General features: G+C 49.6%; 1 protein-coding gene across 1 annotated transcript in view; it reads right to left on the bottom strand.

Annotated features, from left to right (window-relative positions):
• Window positions 1-17,930: 17,930 nt before the first annotated feature.
• LOC143956454 (serine protease inhibitor A6-like) overlaps window positions 17,931-21,206 on the bottom strand; it is a 29,415-nt gene continuing 26,139 nt past the window's right edge. The window contains exons 3-4 of the mRNA XM_077466636.1: window positions 20,285-20,435; window positions 17,931-18,220 (exon numbers count right to left, since the gene is read on the bottom strand). Of these exons, the coding sequence (XP_077322762.1) occupies window positions 17,975-18,220; window positions 20,285-20,435 (397 nt within the window). The 3' untranslated portion in view covers window positions 17,931-17,974. The remainder of the gene's footprint in view (window positions 18,221-20,284; window positions 20,436-21,206) is intronic.

The following is a 21,206-nucleotide window of genomic DNA, read 5'->3' as shown; positions in this document are numbered from 1 at the left end:
TTTCCGCGTTGTGGTTTTCTCTGTATCGCCTTCCAAGCCAGCGAGCTCCAAGGATGCCCCGATAAGGGGGTGAAGGAGAGCGTGAAAATCAGCTTTAGTCAAAATAAAACAGCCAGATAGTTTTAGGGGTCCCCAAAATGAGGGAGACAAGAGGAGGAAGTAGGGACGAAGGGACTTTGTTCCAAATCAGGGACAGTCCCTTAACAAAAAAATCATAGACAGTTGGGAGATATAAAGTGCAACAAAAATTTCTCAAAACCAAGATGGCCGACAGAACCCCAGAAAAGCTGAGCAGCTTAGGAATATAAGCAGCCAGATCGTTTTAGGGGTGCCCAAAATGAGGGACGCAAGAGGAGGAAATATGGACGGAGGGACTTTGTTCCAAATCAGGGGCAGTCCCTTAAAAAAAATCATAGACAGTTGGGAGCTATAAAGTGCAACAAAAACTTATTAAAACCAAGATGGCCGACAGACGCCCAGAAGGGCTGAGCAGCTTAGGAATATAAGCAGCCAGATAGTTTTAGGGGTGCCTAAAATTAGGAACGCAAGAGGAGGAAATAGGGATGGAGGGACTTTTTTCCAAATCAGGGGCAGTCCCTTAAAAAAATCATAGTTAGTTGGGAGATATAAACTGCAACAAAAACTTCTCAAAACCAAGATGGCCAACAGAAGCCCAGAAAAGCTGAGCAGCTTAGGAATATAAGCAGCCAGATAGTTTTAGGTGGCACCCAAAATGAGGGATGCAAGAGGAGGAAATAGGGATGGAGGGACTTTGTTCCAAATCAGGGGCAGTCCCTTAAAAAAAATCATAGTTAGTTGGGAGATATAAAGTGCAACAAAAACTTCTCAAAACCAAGATGGCCGACAGAAGCCCAGAAAGGCTGAATAGCTCAGGAATAACTTGCCAATGCTTCCTTCCGTACCCTTGGTGGTAAAAAAAAAAAAATGCCAACATGAAGCAGCACCTAAAGAAACATTGAAATTACATTTTACTATTTTTGATATTATTTTGGCGGATATTACAATGAATTATCTGTCCACTGCATTGGACATCATGTATCACTGGTTATATCTCGGCTACAGTTCATACTATTACTGGAAATTTATTTTTATTAAAAATGATGCAGCTGCATTTTGGCTGTAAATTTATTTATTTCCACTATTAATTTGCAGTTTTTGTAACAAAATCATCATTTTGTGCAGATAAGTCCTGTTACGTGAGTAATGCCGCGTACGCACGGCCGGAATTTCCGATGGAAACGGTCCAATGGGAGCTTTTCATCGGATTCTCCGACCATGTGTACGCCCATTGGTCTTTTTCTATCGGCATTTCCGACGGTAGATTGAGGGCCCGTTCTTAATTTTTTCCGACGGAAAACCTTTCTATCGGATTTTTCGATCGTGTGTATGCAATTCCGGAAAACAATCCGACGCATGCGCGAAAGCATTAAACTTCCCTTTTGTAGTGCCGTCAAACGCGTTGTATGTCGCGGTGTGATTGATCGTTGGAATTCGGTGTGACCGTGTGTCAGTTTGAGCGAAATTCCGATGGGAAAACCATCAGAGCTTTTTCCGACGAGAATTCCGATCGTGTGTATGCGGCATAAGGCCTCATGCACGCGGGAGGCTTTGCTAGCCCTGGTAGACGCCTTTCCTCCTGGCGGCATCATTTCTGCTTCAAAAAAATGCTTGACGTTTGTAAACGCCGCGAGAACTTGCATCCAAGGGGAAGTTTAACAGCTTCCCACCCAGCCGCTGTACATAAAAGGCTGGATCCGTGGCGGCCCCGTCTAATGGGCTTCAAGAAAGGGTGGGTTCAAGGGGGGGGGAGAGCACTGCGCCCTGATTCTACCCAGTTCCATCCAGCCACCAGTGATGGGGATAGTGCTACTGAGCGACCGACCGGGGGGAGGGTGTGGTATTGTAGCATACTGTTTGCCGCCTCCCCCAAACAAAATTTCCACCGGCCACCACTGCCAAAGAGTTCAATCTTTGTTTCATCACACCAGAGAATTTTGTTTCTCATGGTCTGAAAGTCCTTCAGGTGCCTTTTGGCAAACTTTAGGTGGGCTGTCATGGGCCTTTTACTGAGGAGTAGGGATGAGCCGAACACCCCCCGGTTCGGTACGCACCAGAACTTTCGAACGGACCCCAAATTCATACGAACTTTAGAACCCCATTGAAGTCTATGGGACTCGAACGTTCGAAATTAAAAGTGCTAATTTTAACGGCTAATATGCAAGATACTGTCCTAAAAAGGGTTTGGGGACCTGGCTCCTGCCCCAGGGGACATGGATCAATGCCTAAAATGTTTTTAAAAACGTCCGTTTTGGCAGGAGCACTAATTTTAATGACGATTAAAGGGAAAAAAAGTGAAATATTCCTTTAAATATCGTGCCTGGGGGGTGTCTATATTATGCCTGTGAAGTGCCACGTGTTTCCCGTGTTTAGAACAGTCCCTGCACAAAATGACATTTAACGGAAATAACACCATTTAAAACTGCTTGCGGTTTTAATGTTATATCTGGTTCCTGCAATATGGTTGAAAATCATTGAGAAAAATGGCATGGGTAGCCCTCCCTGCCCATTACCAGCCCCTTTGGCTCTTGTACAGATATTAAGGGGAACCCTGTACCCATATTAAAAAAAGGAAATGCGTGTGGCCCCCAGGCCCTATATACTCAGAACAGCAGTATACAGGCGGTGCAAACAAGACAGGGACTGTGTAGGTTTGTTGTGTTAAGTAGAGTCTGTTTGTAATTTTGAACTGGTACATTTTTAAAGGGTAGCTGCAGTCAAAAAAACTATTTTTAAGCTTTTTGGAAAACATAGGGAAGGGTTATCACCCCTGTATAATTTGTTTTGCCGTCCATCTTTTTTCATCTCACTTGCTGTTGTCTCCTCCCGTTTGCAAGGAGGAGACGTTTGTAAGTTGGATGTTTGAAAGTAGGGGCCTGCCCTATATGCCCTGCAGAAATAGCGGAACAAGATGTTGGTTTTGCCACAACATTGTAAGCCCTCAAAGTGACTCTTGGTGGGCGCTGGAGCGCCCTGCTGTGAACGATTATATCAAGAATTGTAATTACATGCCATTGTTGAACAGTGGTAGAAAAATTGACCTTTGGTGGTTGTGGTGCTGGTGCCACAACACTATAAGTCCTCACAGTTACTCTGGGTGGGCACAGGAAAGGGCCCTCCTGTGAAATATTATATCAAGAATTGTAATTACATGTCCCTGTTAAACAGGGGCGGAAAAATTGGGCTGCTGGCACTGGTGCTGGTGCCACGACACTGCAACCTCTCCCATATACTCTAGTTGTAGTGCAGGAATTAGCCCCGCTGCAAAGCATTGCATCAAAAATTGTAATTAAACGCCCCTGTTAAACAGGGGCAGACAAAATTGTGCCTTAGGCACTGGTGCTGGTGCCACGACACTGCAACCTCTCCCATATACCGTATATACTCGAGTATAGGCCGACCCGAATATAAGCCGAGGCCCCCAATTTACCCCCAAAAAACTGGAAAAAATTATTGACTCGTGTATAAGCCGAGGGTGAGACATGCCTGTCCATCCCTGTGTGTCCGTCCATCCCTGTGGGTCCATCCATCCCTGTGTGTGTCCATGCATCCGTGTGTGTGTGTGTGTGTGTGTGTGTGTGTCCATGCATCCGTGTGTGTGTGTGTGTGTCCATGCATCCGTGTGTGTGTGTGTGTCCATCCATCCGTGTGTGTGTGTGTGTGTGTCCATCCGTGTGTGTGTGTGTGTGTGTGTGTGTGTGTGTGTGTGTGTGTGTGTGTGTGTGTGTGTGTGTCCGTGCAGCCTACCTGTGTCCAGCCTGCCTGTGTCCGTCCAGCCTGCGTCCCGTCCAGCCTGCGTCCCGTCCAGCCTGCGTCCCGTCCAGCCTGCGTCCCGTCCCGGCCCGTCCCGAGCCGAGCCTCCGTCCTTCAGCTCTTCGTCGGCGGCCATTCTAGGATTCAAAAGCCGCGCCTCCGTCGGTGATAGGCGGAACACTCAATTTCCCACTGACTGCTGGGAAATTGAGTGTTCCGCCTATCGGATGTCCGTGATAGGCGGAACACTCAATTTCCCAGCAGTCAGTGGTCCGCCTATCATGGACGTCCGCTCATCTTCATACTACGGACGAGGATGAGAGGATGTCCGTGATAGGCGGAACACAGACTGCTGGGAAATTCAGTGTTCCGCCTATCACCGACGGAGGCGCGGCCTTTGAATCCTAGAATGGCCGCTGTCTGTCTGCTCGACACGCTGATCGGGCAGACAGACAGCGATGACTCGAGTATAAGCCGAGGGGGGCACTTTCAGCCTCAAAAAAGAGGCTGAAAATCTCGGCTTATACTCGAGTATATACGGTACTCTAGTTTTAGTGCAGGAATTAGCCCTGCTGCAAAGCATTGCATCAAATATTGTAATTAAACGCCCCTGTTAAACAGGGGCAGAAAAATTGGGTTGATGGCATCACCCAGAACCAAAAATGTTCTTCCAACATATCAGTGGAGGAGGAAGAGGATAGACAATCAACATAACAGGACAGTCATTCAGCATCAGCATAGGCAGTCTTGAAGGGATGTGATATTTCAAAAAAAATTATTCAGTTACATCAGCTTCAGGTGCTTGGTAGCTGTGGGTGATCCAAGACTGATTCATCTTGATGAAGGTCAGTCGATCAACTGATTTGGTGGACAGGCGCACCCTGTGATCGATAACAAAGTCACCAGCAGCACTGAAGGTGCGTTCCGAAAGAACGCTGGATGCAGGACAGGCCAGTAGCTCATTTGCATACTGTGCAAGCTCTGGCCAGTGATCCATCCTCAAGACCCAGTAAGCCAGAGGATTTTCGGTGGGAAAGGTGTCCAAGTCTGACCTTGCCCTTAGGAATTCCTGCACCATGTAAATCAGACGCTGGCGATGATTGCTGGAACCGATCATACCTTGGGGCTGCGGACTAAAAAATTGTCTTAAAGCATCGGTCAGACGACCACCTTCTCCACCGCTCCTTCTGACCAATGCCTCAGCAACACGTTGTCCAGGTCCAGGAGTTTGTAACCTCCCAGTCTCTGGGAACGCGTTGCACAGACCTTTCTGCAAGGCCTCCTGGAGAGGTCTCATCCTCTGCTCCCTCTGCAATGGCAAGATAAGGTCGGCAACCTTACCCTTGTACCGTGGATCAAGGAGAGTGGCCAGCCAGTAATGGTCCCTCTCCTTGATCCGAAGAATACGAGGATCCTTCCGCAGGCTTTGCAGGATCAGGGAGGCCATGCAGCGTAGGTTAGCTGAGGCATTCGGTCCAGGGTCCTCTGGGTCACTAAGGACAACATGATCCGCAGCTACCTCCTCCCAGCCACGTACAAGTCCACAGGTTTCTTGGGACTGTAACTCATCCCTACAAGACTGCTGCTGCTGCTGATGCTGAGTGCCAGCCTCCACCTCCATGCTGACACAATCATCCTCCTCCTCCTCCTCCTCTTCCTGTGTGATGGGTGGCACAGCAGGAACACTGTATGAAAAAAGGAGGCCTTGAGAGGCAAGGAAGTCCTCCTCTTCCTGCCTCTGTTCTGCCTCAAGTGCCCTGTCCATTATTCCATGCAGCATAAGCGGTGGACAAGAGGTACAGTGTCACTGATGCATGCACTGTCACTGCTCACCATCCTTGTGGCCTCCTCAAACGGTGACAGGACAGTGCATGCATCCCTGATCATGCCCCATGAAAAAAAACGCGCTCCCCTGACCCTGTCCTGGTGCAGTAGTCGCACAGGTACTCATTGATGGCCCTCTGCTGCGTGTGCAGCCGCGTGTGCAGCCGCTGCAGCATGGCCAACGTTGAGTTCCACCTGGTGGGCATTTCACATATAAGGCGGTTCTTGGGCAGGTTCAACTCCTTTTGGAGCTCAGCCAGCCGAGCACAGGCATTAAATGATCGGCGGAAATGCACACAGACTTTCCTGGCCTGCTTCAGGACATCCTGTAAGCCCGGGTACCTGCCCAAGAACCGCTGAACCACCAGGTTAAGGACGTGAGCCACACAGGGCACATGGGTCAGTTGTCCCTGTCGGAGGACGGAGAGGAGGTTGGTGCCATTGTCGCAAACCACATTCCTGGCTTAAGCTGGCGTGGCGTCAACCACCTCTCGGCCTGCCCCTGCAGAGCTGACAAAACATCCACCCCAGTGTGGCTCCTGTCCCCTAAACAAACCAGCGCAAGCACGGCATGGCATCGTTTTGCCTGCGTACTTGCGTAGCCCCTGGAACGCCTACGGAGCACCACTGGTTCTGAGGACAGAGCACTGGAAGAGGCCATGGAGGAAGAAGAGGAAGGGGTGGAGGAGAGAGGTGTGTCACAACCAATAGTAGCATTTTGGAGGCGTGGTGGTGGAACAACCTCCAACACTACTGCACCTTGTCCTGCATCCTTCCCAGCTGCCAGAAGAGTGACCCAATGAGTCGTGAAAGACAGGTAACGTCCCTGTCCATGCCTGCTGGACCATGAGTCAGCGGTAATATGCCCCTTACCGCTGACCGCCCTGTCCAGCGAGGCAAGGACATTGCCTTCCACATGCCGGTAGAGAGCCGGAATCGCCTTCCGTGAGAAAAAGTGGCGTTTGGGGACCTGCCACTGAGGAACCGCACATTGTACAAACTCACGGAAGGGGGCCGAGTCTACCAACTGAAAAGGCAGCAGTTGAAGTGCTAGCAATTTAGCCAAGCTAGCATTCAACCGCTGGGCATGTGGATGGCTGGGAGTGAACTTCTTTCGCCGGTCCAGCAGCTGGGGCAGGGACATTTGCCTGCTATAATCGGACATGGGTGTACTGCTAGCAGAGTGCCCGGAAGCACTTGGCTGTGACACACCTAATTCTACACCTTCATTCCTCTCAGAGCAGGTTTCAGAAAGGACTGAAGGTCTAGTAGGGTTGGAGATCCCAGCTGATGAGGAGGAAGGAGAGGTCCGCTTTCTTCTTTGGTGTGGGTCTTTGAGGTACGCTTGCCAACAAGCTGCATGGCAGGTCAACATATGTCTGGTCAAGCATGTGGTGCCCAAGCGGCTGATGTTTTAGCCACGCGAGATACGCTTGAGACATATGTTGCAAATAGCAGCGGTGCGATCTGATGCACTTGTCTCAAAAAAGGCCCACACCAAAGAACTTTTAGAATAACGCGCAGAGGCAGCGCCCTGCACAGGCGGAGCTCTGTGGTGTGATTCAGTCGGTGTGCTGCCCCTAATCTGGCCCCCGGAGGGCATCCTGCCTCATTGGACATGTGCCTCCTCCTTCTCCTCCTCTCTCCTACCAGGCACCCATGTGGAGTCAGTGCCCCCATCATACCCTCCCTCTTCATCGCTGGAGCAAACCTGACAGTATGCTGCAGCTTGTGGAACATGACTGCCAGATTGCTGTCCTTCTTGAGCATCCCCTCTCTCTGCGCTCACGCTACTGCCTTCCTCTAGCTGAATATCATCATCAGAGCCTACAAAACACTGGGCATCCTCCTGGAGCATGTACCCAACACTGTGCTCAAAGAGTTCAGGAGCCTCCTCAGGAGGACCTGGTGGGTCTAGGGAAGGAGTCACTGATGATGACATTGAGAGGAGGGAAGACGATGCGTTGGCAGCTGCTTTGCTAGTACCCTGAGCCTGGGTGAGAGAGGATGAAGAGGGCTTGGTCATCCACTCTACCAAGTCGTTGGCATGTTGCGGTTCAACATGTCCAGCTGCCGAAAAGAAGGACAAGCGTGTCCCATGGCCACGTGCTGATGATGACGATGCACCGCGTCCACGACCAGCACTGTTGTCTCTAGACACAGAGCCTGCTTGCCCTGTTTTATCAGCTCGCGCCTGTCTGCCTCTCCTTGCTGGCCTTCCAGACATGGTAATGGTCTGAAGGGAGATGGGAAAACCAGCAATTGGGTAGTGTATATTGTGCTGGAGGCACACACAACATCCACTAACTCCTGCAGATGGCAGATGGCTCAATTAGAGAAGAGCTATGTAGGTGGATATAACGGTGTATACTGGGGTTCAGGGCACGCAGACAGCACGCACAATCTCCTACAACTGACTGCAAGCTCTATTTAAAAAGAGCAAGATAGTTAGCTATATAGGTGGATATAGCGGTGTATACTGGGTTCAGAGCACGCAGACAGCACGCACAATCTCCTACAACTGACTGCAAGCTCTATTTAAAACGAGCAAGATAGCTAGCTATATAGGTGGAAATTTTTTATTCCAGTAAAACTGCTACCAATCAAAACAAAACTTTACATTATACAAACAAACTTCACAATTTACATAACAGATAACAAAACATAAACTTATAACTTAGTTACTTGACTTTACATTTTTCTTACAAAGAGGAGATATGATTAGCTCCTGTACCTAATCATCAGTCAATTCATCAAAATACTTTTCCCAATCGTTACGTTCCTTTTTCTTCTTTTTCTTTTTGGCCAGACTTTTACCACTTATCTTGGGACTAAGACTATTGCCACCACCTATACTTTTTTTAACCTCTTGGACTGTTACAACAGTACCTTCCAGTGCCTTCCCATTCTCCTGCTCATCACCGGACACCGACGAGCTAGAGGACTCCACCCCTCTACCTGGGAGACGAGCCGGAGAAGGAGAAGCCGAAACAGAAGATCTAAGAGGGCTTCTACTCCGCGAGGAGCTCATCTTCCGCTCCGGCCTCAGCCTCGCCGACCCCCTCCTCCTCACTCTACCTCCCATTTCCCCTGTCGGGCTTAGTCCACGACGTGACATTCTACTGTTTGGAACAGGGAGGGGGCTTTCAACACCAGTATTACCCGAAGGGTTTTCATTACCAGGACTGACCACACCGTCCATTGGTGTTTCACTGACATGTACCACCATATTACCGTTAGGGGTCACTTCATCATCAGCCCCTCTAGAAGGGACCCTCCTAGCTTTCCCTGTCATGTTCCGGTCTCCTTCAGAATTACCTTCCGCAGGCTCAGGAGGAGGTCCCCCACCCCCAGGCCGACCGCCAGAGGGCGGTCCAGGAGGAGCAGGCTCAGGAGGAGGTCCCTCACCCCCAGGTCGACCACCAGAAGGCGGTCCAGGAGGAGAACCACCCCCCCCCGGCTGTCCACCAGGCGGGGCATCACTCCTGTAGGCTTTAGGGCACCTACTGAAAGGGTGGCCCATCTGCCCACACAGATTGCAACAAATGAGGCCACAGGCTTCACTTGAATGCCCAAACTTGTTGCATTTTATGCATTTAACAACCGTGCAATCTGCACTCAAGTGGGTTGGACACCCGCATTTGAAACATCTACGTGGCTGTCCCGGATAGAACACCAGGATTCGATCCCTTCCAATAAAAGCACTACCGGGAACATGTGCTACTGTGCTCCCGACTCTCCGCAATCGAATCCTGGTGTTCCACGCCCCGGTCCAAACTCCCCGTTCATCAAGGCATTTGTTTAGTGGACATTGTAATTGGCCATGCCTGCTCAGCCATGTCGAGATGTCTTCCGGAGGAAGACTCTCGTTTCTTACCAGGATTGTAAGATTCTTCACATCTTCCTGCCGGCTCAAAGGAATGATCCGAAACCCCTTCCAGGGCTCAGTTCCTCTGATCAGACCGAAAGAGGTGATAAAGATCTCCATCACCACTAAGTTTGTGAAACTTAGGTCAAAATCTGGAGATCCCGCGGGATGAATAACCGCAAAGATCTCACAAACCTTAATACCCAAAGACAAAACCATGTCAACCACCTTACCCCTACTGGGGCACTCGCCCTCCCCCACCCACCTTAACTGTACCACATTGCGGCGCTTGCGCTCCGGGCCACCTGTACCCCGAGACCAAGAGTTGGCCCCTGAAGACTGACCAGCCGGGGGAACCCGAAAGTTACCGGCACCGAACTGGTCATACAGGTGACCCAGAGACACATTTGCACCTGCAACGTTTGCATACGAACGCCTTTCACCCAAGGCATTCAAAAGTCTGGCCTCCGGTGAGCCCCTTAGAGCAGGCTCAGGGATAGGAACCCCCTCTTTAGGACCCGAGGGGGCGGCCTTAGCCCCAGAGCCCAATTCATCTCTTCCCTCTACCACCCCCTCCTGTTGGACCATCGTGATATCCTCCCCCAAACCACCTGATGGCTGGTCACCAAAGAGGGCATCCAGACTATCTGATACACCAACAACCTCGTGAGCTCCACAGGAGTCTACCTGTAACCTTTGTGACCCTTCCAGGTTTTTAATAAAGATCATTGCTGAGCTATCAGTTTCATCTAAATCCCCCATAGGGCAATCTCCCCATGCTGACACTTGCCCAGGGGGTAGGTTGTCAGAAACCTCCATACACTCGTTATCACCTCCCACTTCCTCCCGCTGTGATACTACACCGGAAGCCGCCGACCGGAAGTTCCTCACACGGCCAACTTCCGCCTCCGGTCCTGACGTCACTTCCGGCGCGACCACAGCATTATGAACTGCCTGACCGGAAGTTTCGTCAGCCACCGGCCGGAAATGCACTCCACGGCCGACTTCCGCTCCTAATGACGTCACTTCCGGCTCTGAGTCGACTTTGTTAGAGGCCGACCCGCCCACCGGAAGCGCGCCATTTTCCTCCAATGACCTTGCACTAGGCTCCCGCCCGGCAACTCCGCCCCTTTGCCCGCGAAAAGACGGCGTTCTGTCGGCAGCAGCCGCCATTACCACATCACCAGAAGCCCTGCCGCCGGTCGCCACTGAAATACCCCCCACAGCGGCGGCCTGGCTGACTTGGCTTTTAACATTCACTTTACACTTCCCATTCCCTTTCCCCTCTCCCTGAAGCCGGCTTGCAGCAGTGGCAGCCGACAACTCCGCTGACGGCCTGCCCTGCTTACAACCGGTCGGGATCCCTGGGGATACACAAGGTAAGTCCGTTTGTCTGTCCTTCAACCTTATCAACTGTACCACTGGCATCTTCTCTTTTTTAAAGTCCTTCTTGTTTCTTTGTTGCTGTTTTCCCTCTGCCTCACTGAGACCTACCACACCACCTGGGGACACAGCCTCACTCACAGGCTGGTCACCCTTGGGTTTACCTGGTCCCTCGGCAGCACTACCAGAAGCAGCAACCTTAGAAACTACTTTCACAACACCTCCTTTTCCCACACCAGTCTCTTTAGGCAAAACCTTCACCGCACTTTCTTCCATCACAGCAGTCTCTCTGGGGTAAGCTTTCACAGTCACAGTCCCACTTACATCAAGGGTCTTTACTGGCACCGGGTCTTCTGATACTTCACCCACAGGCTTACTTTCCTTCACCACTTGGACACTTTCCATGGCGGGAAGTTGCTTGCGGCGCCTCACCGCCTGGGAGCCCTCATCGCATGCCACTCTCATAACTTTTTCTATTCTCAACAGAAAGTCTTTTTCGCTTGAGGCACTTTCAATTAGATTTGATAAAAGCTCACCAAGCATGTTACACTGCTCTTTCAGTCCATCTATGACAGGCTTGAATTCTGTTCTCTTCTTGATACCTGATCTGTCGCGTCTATTCCTCAGTTCGGTCAAAACTTTCATTTTTTCGCAGTAACAGCGAGAAGCCTTTACCATTAAGCTCTGGGCTTTTCTTTTCCTCTCCGCAGATTTCTCCACGTCTTCTCCTGGCTGTCTCAGAGACCAGTCAACCAAGTCAAGCTGGTCTTCTAAGTACTGCCTCTCCTCCTCAGCGAACTCCAGGAGCTTCAGGGCTCCACGCTTTTCCTCAGGCCGAGAAACAGGCACCTGGCCTGGGCTGACCGACGCCATCAGCTCCCTGTCCTCCTCCACCACTCTGGAAGTCCTCAGAGCTCAGAGCACGCAGCCAGCACGCACAAGCTCCTACAACTGACTGCAAGCTCTATTTAAAACGAGCAAGATAGCTAGCTATATAGGTGGATATAGCAGTGTATACCGGGTTCAGAGCATGCAGACAGCACGCACAATCTCCTACAACTGACTGCAAGCTCTATTTAAAAAGAGCAAGATAGTTAGCTATATAGGTGGATATAGCAGTGTATACTGGGTTCAGAGCACGCAGACAGCACGCACAATCTCCTACAACTGACTGCAAGCTCTATTTAAAACGAGCAAGATAGCTAGCTATATAGGTGGATATAGCGGTGTATACTGGGTTCAGAGCATGCAGACAGCACGCACAATCTCCTACAACTGACTGCAAGCTCTATTTAAAACGAGCAAGATAGCTAGCTATATAGGTAGATATAGCGGTGTATACTGGGTTTAGAGCACGCAGACAGCATGCACAATCTCCTACAACTGACTGCAAGCTCTATTTAAAACGAGCAAGATAGCTAGCTATATAGGTGGATATAGCGGTGTATACTGGGTTTAGGGCACGCAGACAGCACGCACAATCTCCTACAACTGACTGCAAGCGCTATTAAAAAAAAACAAGATATTTAGCTATATAGGTGGATATAGCGGTGTATACTGCAGTCAGGGCACGCAGACAACAACCACTACAGAAGAGCAAGAACGAAAAATCGGCCGATAACGATCGGTGTATACTGTGTTGAAGGTACACAGAACACCCACTAACTCCTACAGACGCCAACACACTACACAAGGCCGCCGCGCTGGTGGCCTTATATAGTGTGGGGCGTGTACTACACAGCCTGAGCTATGATTGGCCACAGGCATCCTGCCTGTGGCCAATCATGGCTCTCCTCGCTGCCGGCGCTGTGATTGGCCAAGCATGCGGGGTCACAGTGCATGCTTGGCCAATCATGAGTCAGCAATGCACTGCGATGGCGCAGTGCATTGTGGGCCGTGAGCGCCAAACTAATTTGGCGCGAACGGTCCATAACATTCGGAATTCATCGAGCGGGCGAACAGCCGATGTTCGAGTCGAACGTATGTTCGACTCGAACACGAAGCTCATCCCTAGTCCCATCTTTCGAACCCTATGTAACTGTTGTGTCCCGTAGTTACATATGTGTTTAGATTAGAATATTGAAATGGCCAAGGACACAGCCATTTGACATTACTTCAAAACTTCACGCATTCTCTGAATCAAGCAGAAGGAGCCGCACTGGTTATTGAACGTCCTCTTTCTCTTGTACGTCACCACGTTCTCACATTCGGAAATTTTTGGCCAACATTTGTGTGTATGCAAGACAAGTTTGAGCCAACATCCTTCGGGAAAAAAATCCACGGTATTGTCGGGATAATCCGATCGTGCGTACGGGCCAAAAGTGTTCAAAAGTAGAAACTCTGGAACAGACGGGAAGCAGTAGAACTTTGGAGCCTGTGTCGATTGCCTTTTTGGGTTTTCTATTTCCATAAAAGTTCATTAGAAAAGTAAAGCCAACTCATAACAGGTCAAATGCATTCAGAAGGAAGTCAGGTGTACCTGTTAAAGAGGAAGTAAACCCTTCCAAACAACTTGGACCTACAGGTAAGCCTAGATTAAGGCTTACCTGTAGGTCCAAGCAATATCTCCTAAACCTATATGGTTTAGGAGATATTTGCCCGAAAATGGGCACCGCTGTCTACGGCGCATGCGCCGTAGACAGCGGCGCGCAGGCGCACTAAATGGGGCAAATCCATGAATGGATTTGCCAAATTTGTCGACTCCCGTGCGCATGCGCGGGAGTGACGTCATCGCGGCTTCGCCGAGTGGCAGGGGCGGAGCTGCGAGACGCGACTCCCGTGCGCATGCGCGGGAGTGACGTCATCGCGGCTTCGCCGCTCTGATTCGTCGGAGCTGCGAGACGCCACCAGCAACATGGATGCGGCGGACTACAGGGATCAGCGGCGACTTCGCTGGCTCCTGTGTCAGGTAAGTGACACATAATGAGCTACTATGCGATGCATAGTAGTCCATTATGCTTTACCTTTGCAGGGAAAAAAAGAGAAAGTAAACCCATCAGGGTTTACTTCCTCTTTAAGGAAATTTGAATGGTCTCGGAAGTGTCTCAACCTGATGTCAACCCAAAGCTCATCAATGCAGGCCCTTAAGATGAATAAATGATAATATAGAATTTCTATACACATTTCCTGTACACTGAAGCATCATTTTTTATGATTTTTTTTTTTTTGCATTGTTGTTTTTTTTTCACTGACCCAATTGAATATGTGCAGTTTTGAGGTAGGGATTGCCTCCTCCACCTAGGATTGGCTGTCGGCTTTAAGAGCTTCCTGGTGGGATAGCTCGGGTAGGTTCAGACTTGTGCCTGAACACATATGAGCTTATGACTACTCATCACCCCCCCCCCCCCCCAATATAAATCTTACCCCCCAGCCCCCTCTTCAATTCCAGTGCAAAGCTCTTCCACCCAACCCAAGCTATTTATTCAGTCCTCCATGTGGGAGGAGTTCCGGACAGGGAGCTGTGTTGTCACGCTCTGTGTGAACGCTCCCTACTCTTGAGGTTGACAGCCCCGCCTCCTGGCAGCTTCTCCCCCCCCCGTCCTGCACTGAGGAGGTGTTGTCTAATGGCGCGTACACGTGACCGGTTTTTCAGTCAGAATAAACTCAGACATTTTTTTCCGACTGAGTTTTCCGCTGAAACGGACTTGCCTACACAAGATCACTCCAATCGTTTAGAACGCGGTGACGTACAAACGCGCATGACGGGACTAGAAAAAGGAAGTTCAATAGCCAGTAGCCAATAGCTGCCCATGCGTCGTTCTTTGGTCCATTGGAATAGCACGCCGATGAACCATTTTCCCGATAGGAATTGATTCCGTCGGAAAGTTTTAAAACATATTCTATTTCTAGGTCCTTTAGAATTTTCGAAAAAACTTTTTCTGCCGGAAAGTCCAAGTACACGGCGTAAGTCAGCCCCGTAATACTCCAAATCCAGTAAAGCTGGACTTCAGGGGTAACACAGCTCTATGTTTCTTTATAGCCCGCGTTGTGTTCTATGAGGTCTGTCCTCACTGGCAGCCCAACTATCACGGTGCAAGGGTTGCTCTGTGATAGTTGGGCTGCCCCTGAGGAGAGACCTCATGGCACATCATTGACCATACATGGACATGACCAGATCTGGTCAGTGATATCACACGATTCCTGGAATTTAACAAATATTTTTGCTTTGGTATATATCTCCCAGAGCTTAGCCCCTACCCCCCTGTCCATGCCATTTGTTTGACCATCCCTTGCCTATGAGTCTATAAGTGACCAGATTTTTTTTTTTTTTTAAAGTACCGTACCCCCCATAGGAGGAACTGGAGAATTTGACCCTATTTCCCCACTTAGAGCACACTCACCCAGGCACCCAGCATTCTCCTTGCTCTTCCTCTGACTCCAAAGAACAGTCTAGAGTAGGGATATGCAATTAGCGGACCTCCAGCTGTTGCAGAACTACAAATCCCATGAGGCATAGCAAGACTCTGACAGCCACAACCAGAGGCAGAGGCATGATGGGACTTGTAGTTTTGCACCAGCTGGAGATCTGCTAATTGCAGATCCCTGGTCTAGAGTTTTTTTTTTTTTTGTTGCGTTTTTATTGGGAACGCTGAACTTGGATAGGGAGGGGAGCATGGGATACCCGACTAAAGTGTAGAAGTGAATAACTTGAGGACTCATCAACTTTCTGGCTGCACAGTACAAAAAAGGAATATCCCGCTGGATCTCTGTGGTGATGGTGACCTGTACTCTTTCCAGATTTTTTATTTACACACTAACTCTTCAACATTGGGGTCACTTACAGTACATAGACACAGGATCATCAGTTGCCTTCTGCCAATCTCCACCAGTTTCTTCCTAGGGATGGAGATATAGACTCACACAACCACAGGACAGCTTGACTCGTTCCCACTATGTTCCTCCTGGCCCTCTTCAGTGATCTTCTCTGGACCTAACTTGATCCCTGGACTCAAGCTTCCCAATAGGCACACCCAGCTAAGCCTAGTTGGGACCTCAGGGCCTTCTTAACTGCTTCTTCTAGAAATCTGCTCCAGGCGCAGACACCATACAGGGGTCTCCTCCAGGAGGACTGGACACAGGAACTCTGCCCCTGCCGCTCAGGCCTAAGACTATTTATGGACTCCCTCCCCACTAACTGGGCACACCTCCCCAGGAAATGGTTGGAATCCCATAAATACTTAGGTAGCATGCCCTGTTCTTCTTCCCACTATGATTCTAGAACAGTGGTGGTGCGTTCATAAGGGCGCACAGGGTCTGTTACCCGTCACCTGATTGACTGAAACGACAGGCGCTGTGATTGGCTTCTATCAGGCATACAATCATCGCAGAGGATGGGAAGAGAGGACGGGAGAAGACATGGAGGAGCATGTCCATGGAAGACACCACTCACCGCCATCACCCGCTGCCCCACCGATACAGGGTAAGTGTCGGGCAGATGGCGAGTGGCCAGGGGGAGTCACAGTGGCTGCATTTGATGGGCACAGTGGGAGCATTTGCTAGGCACAGTGGGAGAATTTGATGGCACACTGGGAGCATTTGATGGCAGCATTCGATGGGCACAGTGGAAGTATTTTATGGGCACAGTGACAGCATTTGATGGGCACAGTGTCAGCATTTGATGGGCACAGTGGGAGCATTTGATGGTACAGTGGCAGCATTCGATGGGCACAATAGAAGCATTTGATGGGCACAGTGGGAGCATTTGCTAGGCACAGTGGGAGAATTTGATGGCACACTGGGAGCATTTGAGGGGCACATTGGGAGCATTTGATGGCACAGTGGGAGCATTTGATGGCAGAGTGGCAGCATTCGATGGGCACAGTGGAAGTATTTTATGGGCACAGTGACAGCATTTGATGGGCACAGTGTCAGCATTTGATGGGCACAGTGGGAGCATTTGATGGCACAGTGGCAGCATTCGATGGGCACAATAGCAGCATTTGATGGGCACAGTGGGAGCATTTGCTAGGCACAGTGGGAGAATTTGATGGCACACTGGGAGCATTTGCTAGGCACAGTGGGAGAATTTGATGGCACACTGGGAGCATTTGAGGGGCACATTGGGAGAATTTGATGGCACAGTGGGAGCATTTGATAGGCACAGTGGCAGCATTTGATGGGAAAAGTGGCAGCATTCGATGGGCACAGTGGAAGTATTTTATGGGCACAGTGACAGCATTTGATGGGCACAGTGTCAGCATTTGATGGGCACAGTGGGAGCATTTGAGGGCACAGTGGCAGCATTTGATGGGCACAGTGTCAGCATTTGATGGGCACAGTGGGAGCATTTGATAGGCACAGTGGCAGCATTTTATGGGCACAGTGGCAGCATTTTATGGGCACAGTGGCAGCATTTGATGGGCACAGTGGGAGCATTTGATGGCACAGTGACAGCATTTGATGGGCACAGTGGAAGTATTTGATGGGCACAGTGGCAGCATTTGATGGGCACAATGGTGGCAATTGATGGGCACAGTGGCTGCGTTTGATGGCACAGTGAGGCTGCAATTTTCAGTTTGCACCCCCCCCCCCCCAAAACATTTTGAGCACCAGCCACCACTGTTCTAGAAGACAGGGGGAAGTAACAGAGCAGAGCCTTGTGAGACACTGAGCAGCCCTAATTAATCAACCTCTGCTGCTCTGATTACAGTGGACCAAACTAAATGTACCTAGCAGCCCACTCTACCAGGAGGGTGCAACATCAACATTCAGCTCCTTCAATGGTTTTCAGTGTCGTTACCTGAACTTTATATATGTTCTGCTAATAACTAGTCAGGACATAATGCAGGCTTCTTCTGGTCAGGGCTTATAGTTTTTATTTGTTTTTTCCATTTTGTACAGCATCACCTGGGGTCCCCAAAACTATCTGGATGCTTTATTATAAACATTTTGAACCCATTTTTACTTCCTCTACACCACCCTGTTGGGTCACCCCTAAAGCTCACCTGTTACTGGCTTGTATCTCCCTCACTTATGAACACGAAGGTGATCCAGAGAAAAACACAAAGCAGAAATAGTTCGGCACCTTCACTTTATTATGAGCAGAATGGTTTCATTTTGTATAGCGGTTCATATCTGCCTTTTTACATTCGTTCCTTCCTCTTCCCCCGGTAATCCCGCCGAAGGCGGGTTCGTGACTCGGCCAATCCAGAGAATGGTTTGGGTAACTTTGTGGTAGATCAGCATGAGGAACGGACGGTCAGCTTTGAATTCGGGGTTTGAATTCAAGTTCAAGTTGTAGTGTACGCGGGTATCAGTCACTCCGCTCGCCACTGCTTCTAACTCTTCAATGTTGGTAGAAGACTGGTGGTAAATCTGTCAACACAAGTAAAGGAACAAACCTATAAAAAGGGAAATGACTGCAAAATATAAAAAATACATCCTTAATAAAAAAAACTCATTTGAGAACTAAGATAAATCACAGATATGTATGGAGGAGAGTGTTCATAACGTTCATTGCAACAACAAAAAATGAATTTAAAGTGTATGTCTGGCCAAAAAACTTTAGGACTTATAACTTATATAGGTTTATAACAGAATTTAAACGCAGCCACTGAACAGAATTTGTATTAAATCTCAAGGACAGAGAAGGGATGTCTGACATTTTAAAATCAAGATCTGTGTAGACTTCATGGAAAAACAGTGGCCTAACCTCTCAAGCAGTGTATAAGTAGGTTCCCCTTTTGGTACTAAAACAACCCTGACCCATCGAGGCATGGACTCCACTAGACAAAGCATCGCACTGCCCCCGCCGGCTTGCCTTCTTCACACAATGCATCCTGGCACCATCTCTCTCAGGTAAGTGACACGCCTGTCCATCTGGTCCAGTTCTGATGCTCACGTGCCCATTATAGGCACTTTTGGCTGTGGACACGGGTCAGCCTGGGTACCCTGCCCAGTCTGCAGCTACGCAGCCCCCATACACAACAAACTATGATGCTCTGTGTACTCTGACACCTTGCTAGTAGAACCAGCATTCACTTTTTCAGAAATGTAAACTCCAGTAGCTCTTTCATTGGATCGGACTGCACAAGCCAACCTTGCCCACCTCCTTCTAAGAGCCTTCTCTCCCCACCTCCACCAATGATCTTTACTCCCCGCCTCCCCCAATGATCTTTCCTCCCCACCTCCATCAATCAGCCTTCCCTCCCCACCTCCATCAGTGAGCCTTCCCTCCCCACCTCCATCAAGGAGCCCTCCCTCCCCACCTCCATCAATGAGACTTCAGTCCCCACCTCCATCAGTGAACCTTCCCTCCCCCACCTCCATCAATTAGCTTCCCTCCCCACCTCCATCAATGAGCCTTTTATCCCCACCTCCATCAATTAGCCTTCACTCCCCACCTCCATCAAAGAGCCTTCCCTCCCCACCTACATCAATGAGCCTTCAGTCCCCACCTACATCAATGAGCCTTCAGTCCCCACCTACATCAATGAGCCTTCCCTCCCCAGCTGCACCAATTAGCTTCCCTCCCCACCTCCATCAATGAGCCTTTTATCCCCACCTCCATCAATTAGCCTTCACTCCCCACCTCCATCAATGAGCTTTTCCTCCCCACCTCCATCAATGAGCCTTCTCTCCCCATCTCCACCAATGATCTTTACTCCCTGCCTCCCCCAATGATCTTCCCTCCCCACCTCCATCAATTAGCTTCCCGCCCCACCTCCATCAATTAGCCTTCCCTCCCCACCTCTATCAGTGAGCCTTCCCCCCACTTCCATCAATAAGCCTTCCCTCCCCACCCCCATCAATGAGCTTTTCCTCCCCACCTCCATCAATGAGCCTTCCCTCCCCACCTCCATCAATGAGCTTCCCTCCCCACCTCCATCAATGAGCCTTCCCTCCCCACCTCCATCAATGAGCTTCCCTCCCCATCTCCATCAATGAGCCTTCACTCTCCACCTCCATCAATGAGCCTTCCCTCCTCACCTCCATCAACAAGCCTTCCCTCCCCACCTCCATCAGTTAGCCTTCCCTCCCCACCTCCATCAATTAGCCTTCCCTCCCCACCTCCATCAATTACCCTTCCCTCCCCACCTCCATCAATTAGCCTTCCCTCCCCATCTCCATTGATGAGCTTTTCCTCCCCACCTCCATTACCAACCTTCCCTTCCTGCCTCCACCAATGATCTTTCCTCCCAACGTCCATCAAGGAGCCTTCCCTCCCCACCTCATTACATTTGCGAGAACTTTGTGTCAAACTTTTGGTAATATAGTGTATATTGCTGTTTTTAAACAATGTTCCGAATAAAAATAGCTATATTTTGGTTAAATATTTGCTGTTATGTTGGGACCTCAAAAGTCCATTGTAAATTCACTGAACGAATGTCGTGTAAATTGGAGGTAGAACAGATACCGAGCTCATCTTCTCACACCTACATTGATAAGTTGTATCTTTCCATCCTCTGAGATCCCGGAGAAGTCGGCGTCTTCACTGGAGAACAGGCTTTCCATGCCCATGAGGGACATTATATATTTCAGACTGAACTGATCTTTAAAGGAGACTTTGGGTAGGTAGAGGTCCAACATACTGTAAAGGAAAAATACACATCAGTGTCTGTATTAGCAATCCCAACCGGAATCCCAGGCGCTCCCAATTCAACATAAAGTGTTTGCAATCCACAGCAACCCCCATCAGCCAATCAGAAAGTAACTGATTCTTTCTCACAATGCAACTCCTAAACGCCAATAAGGCCTGCCTCCCACTTCTGTGGAGAGATGCTGACCCCCCTTACGGAAGCTCTGTGGTTCACTAAAGTCAACAATTTACGAGACATGGAAGAACTAATGGCGCATACATACGACCGGAGTTTTCAACGGACTAGGTCCGACGGACTTTCGGAGGACTTTCCGAATGAACGGACTTGGCCACACACAATCACACCAAAGTCTGATGGATTAGAAAACGAGATGACTTATGACCGGACTAGAATAAGGACGTTCATAGCCAGTATCCAATAGCTGCCCTAGCATCGGTTTTCATCCGTCGGACTAGCACACACGCGAATGTGTTTCCCGCTAGGAACTGGGTCCGGTGAAAAAATTTGAAACATGTTCTATTTCTAAAGTCCGTCAGATTTTTAGGGATGGCAAAGGTCTGATGGAGCCCACACACGACCAAATTGTCTGGCGGATTCATTCCGTTGGACCTTTGCTGTGGAAAAGTCCGGTCGTGTGCACGCGGCTTTACAGCCACTCTGCATAACAGGGAAGAGGTATGTTCCCAAAACCTGGAGGCCGTGGAATTATTTAGCGCATACCGATACCTACCTTAAAGCGGAGGTCCACCCTAAAATGGACC

The sequence above is a fragment of the Lithobates pipiens genome, unplaced genomic scaffold (assembly GCF_037356315.1).
Source record: "Lithobates pipiens isolate NorthernLeopardFrog02 unplaced genomic scaffold, aLitPip1_a1.2 Scaffold_37, whole genome shotgun sequence".
Lineage (NCBI taxonomy): Eukaryota > Metazoa > Chordata > Amphibia > Anura > Ranidae > Lithobates > Lithobates pipiens.
The sequence above is the reverse complement of the archived record's forward strand: the minus strand, read 5'-3'. Positions and strand labels throughout refer to the sequence as shown.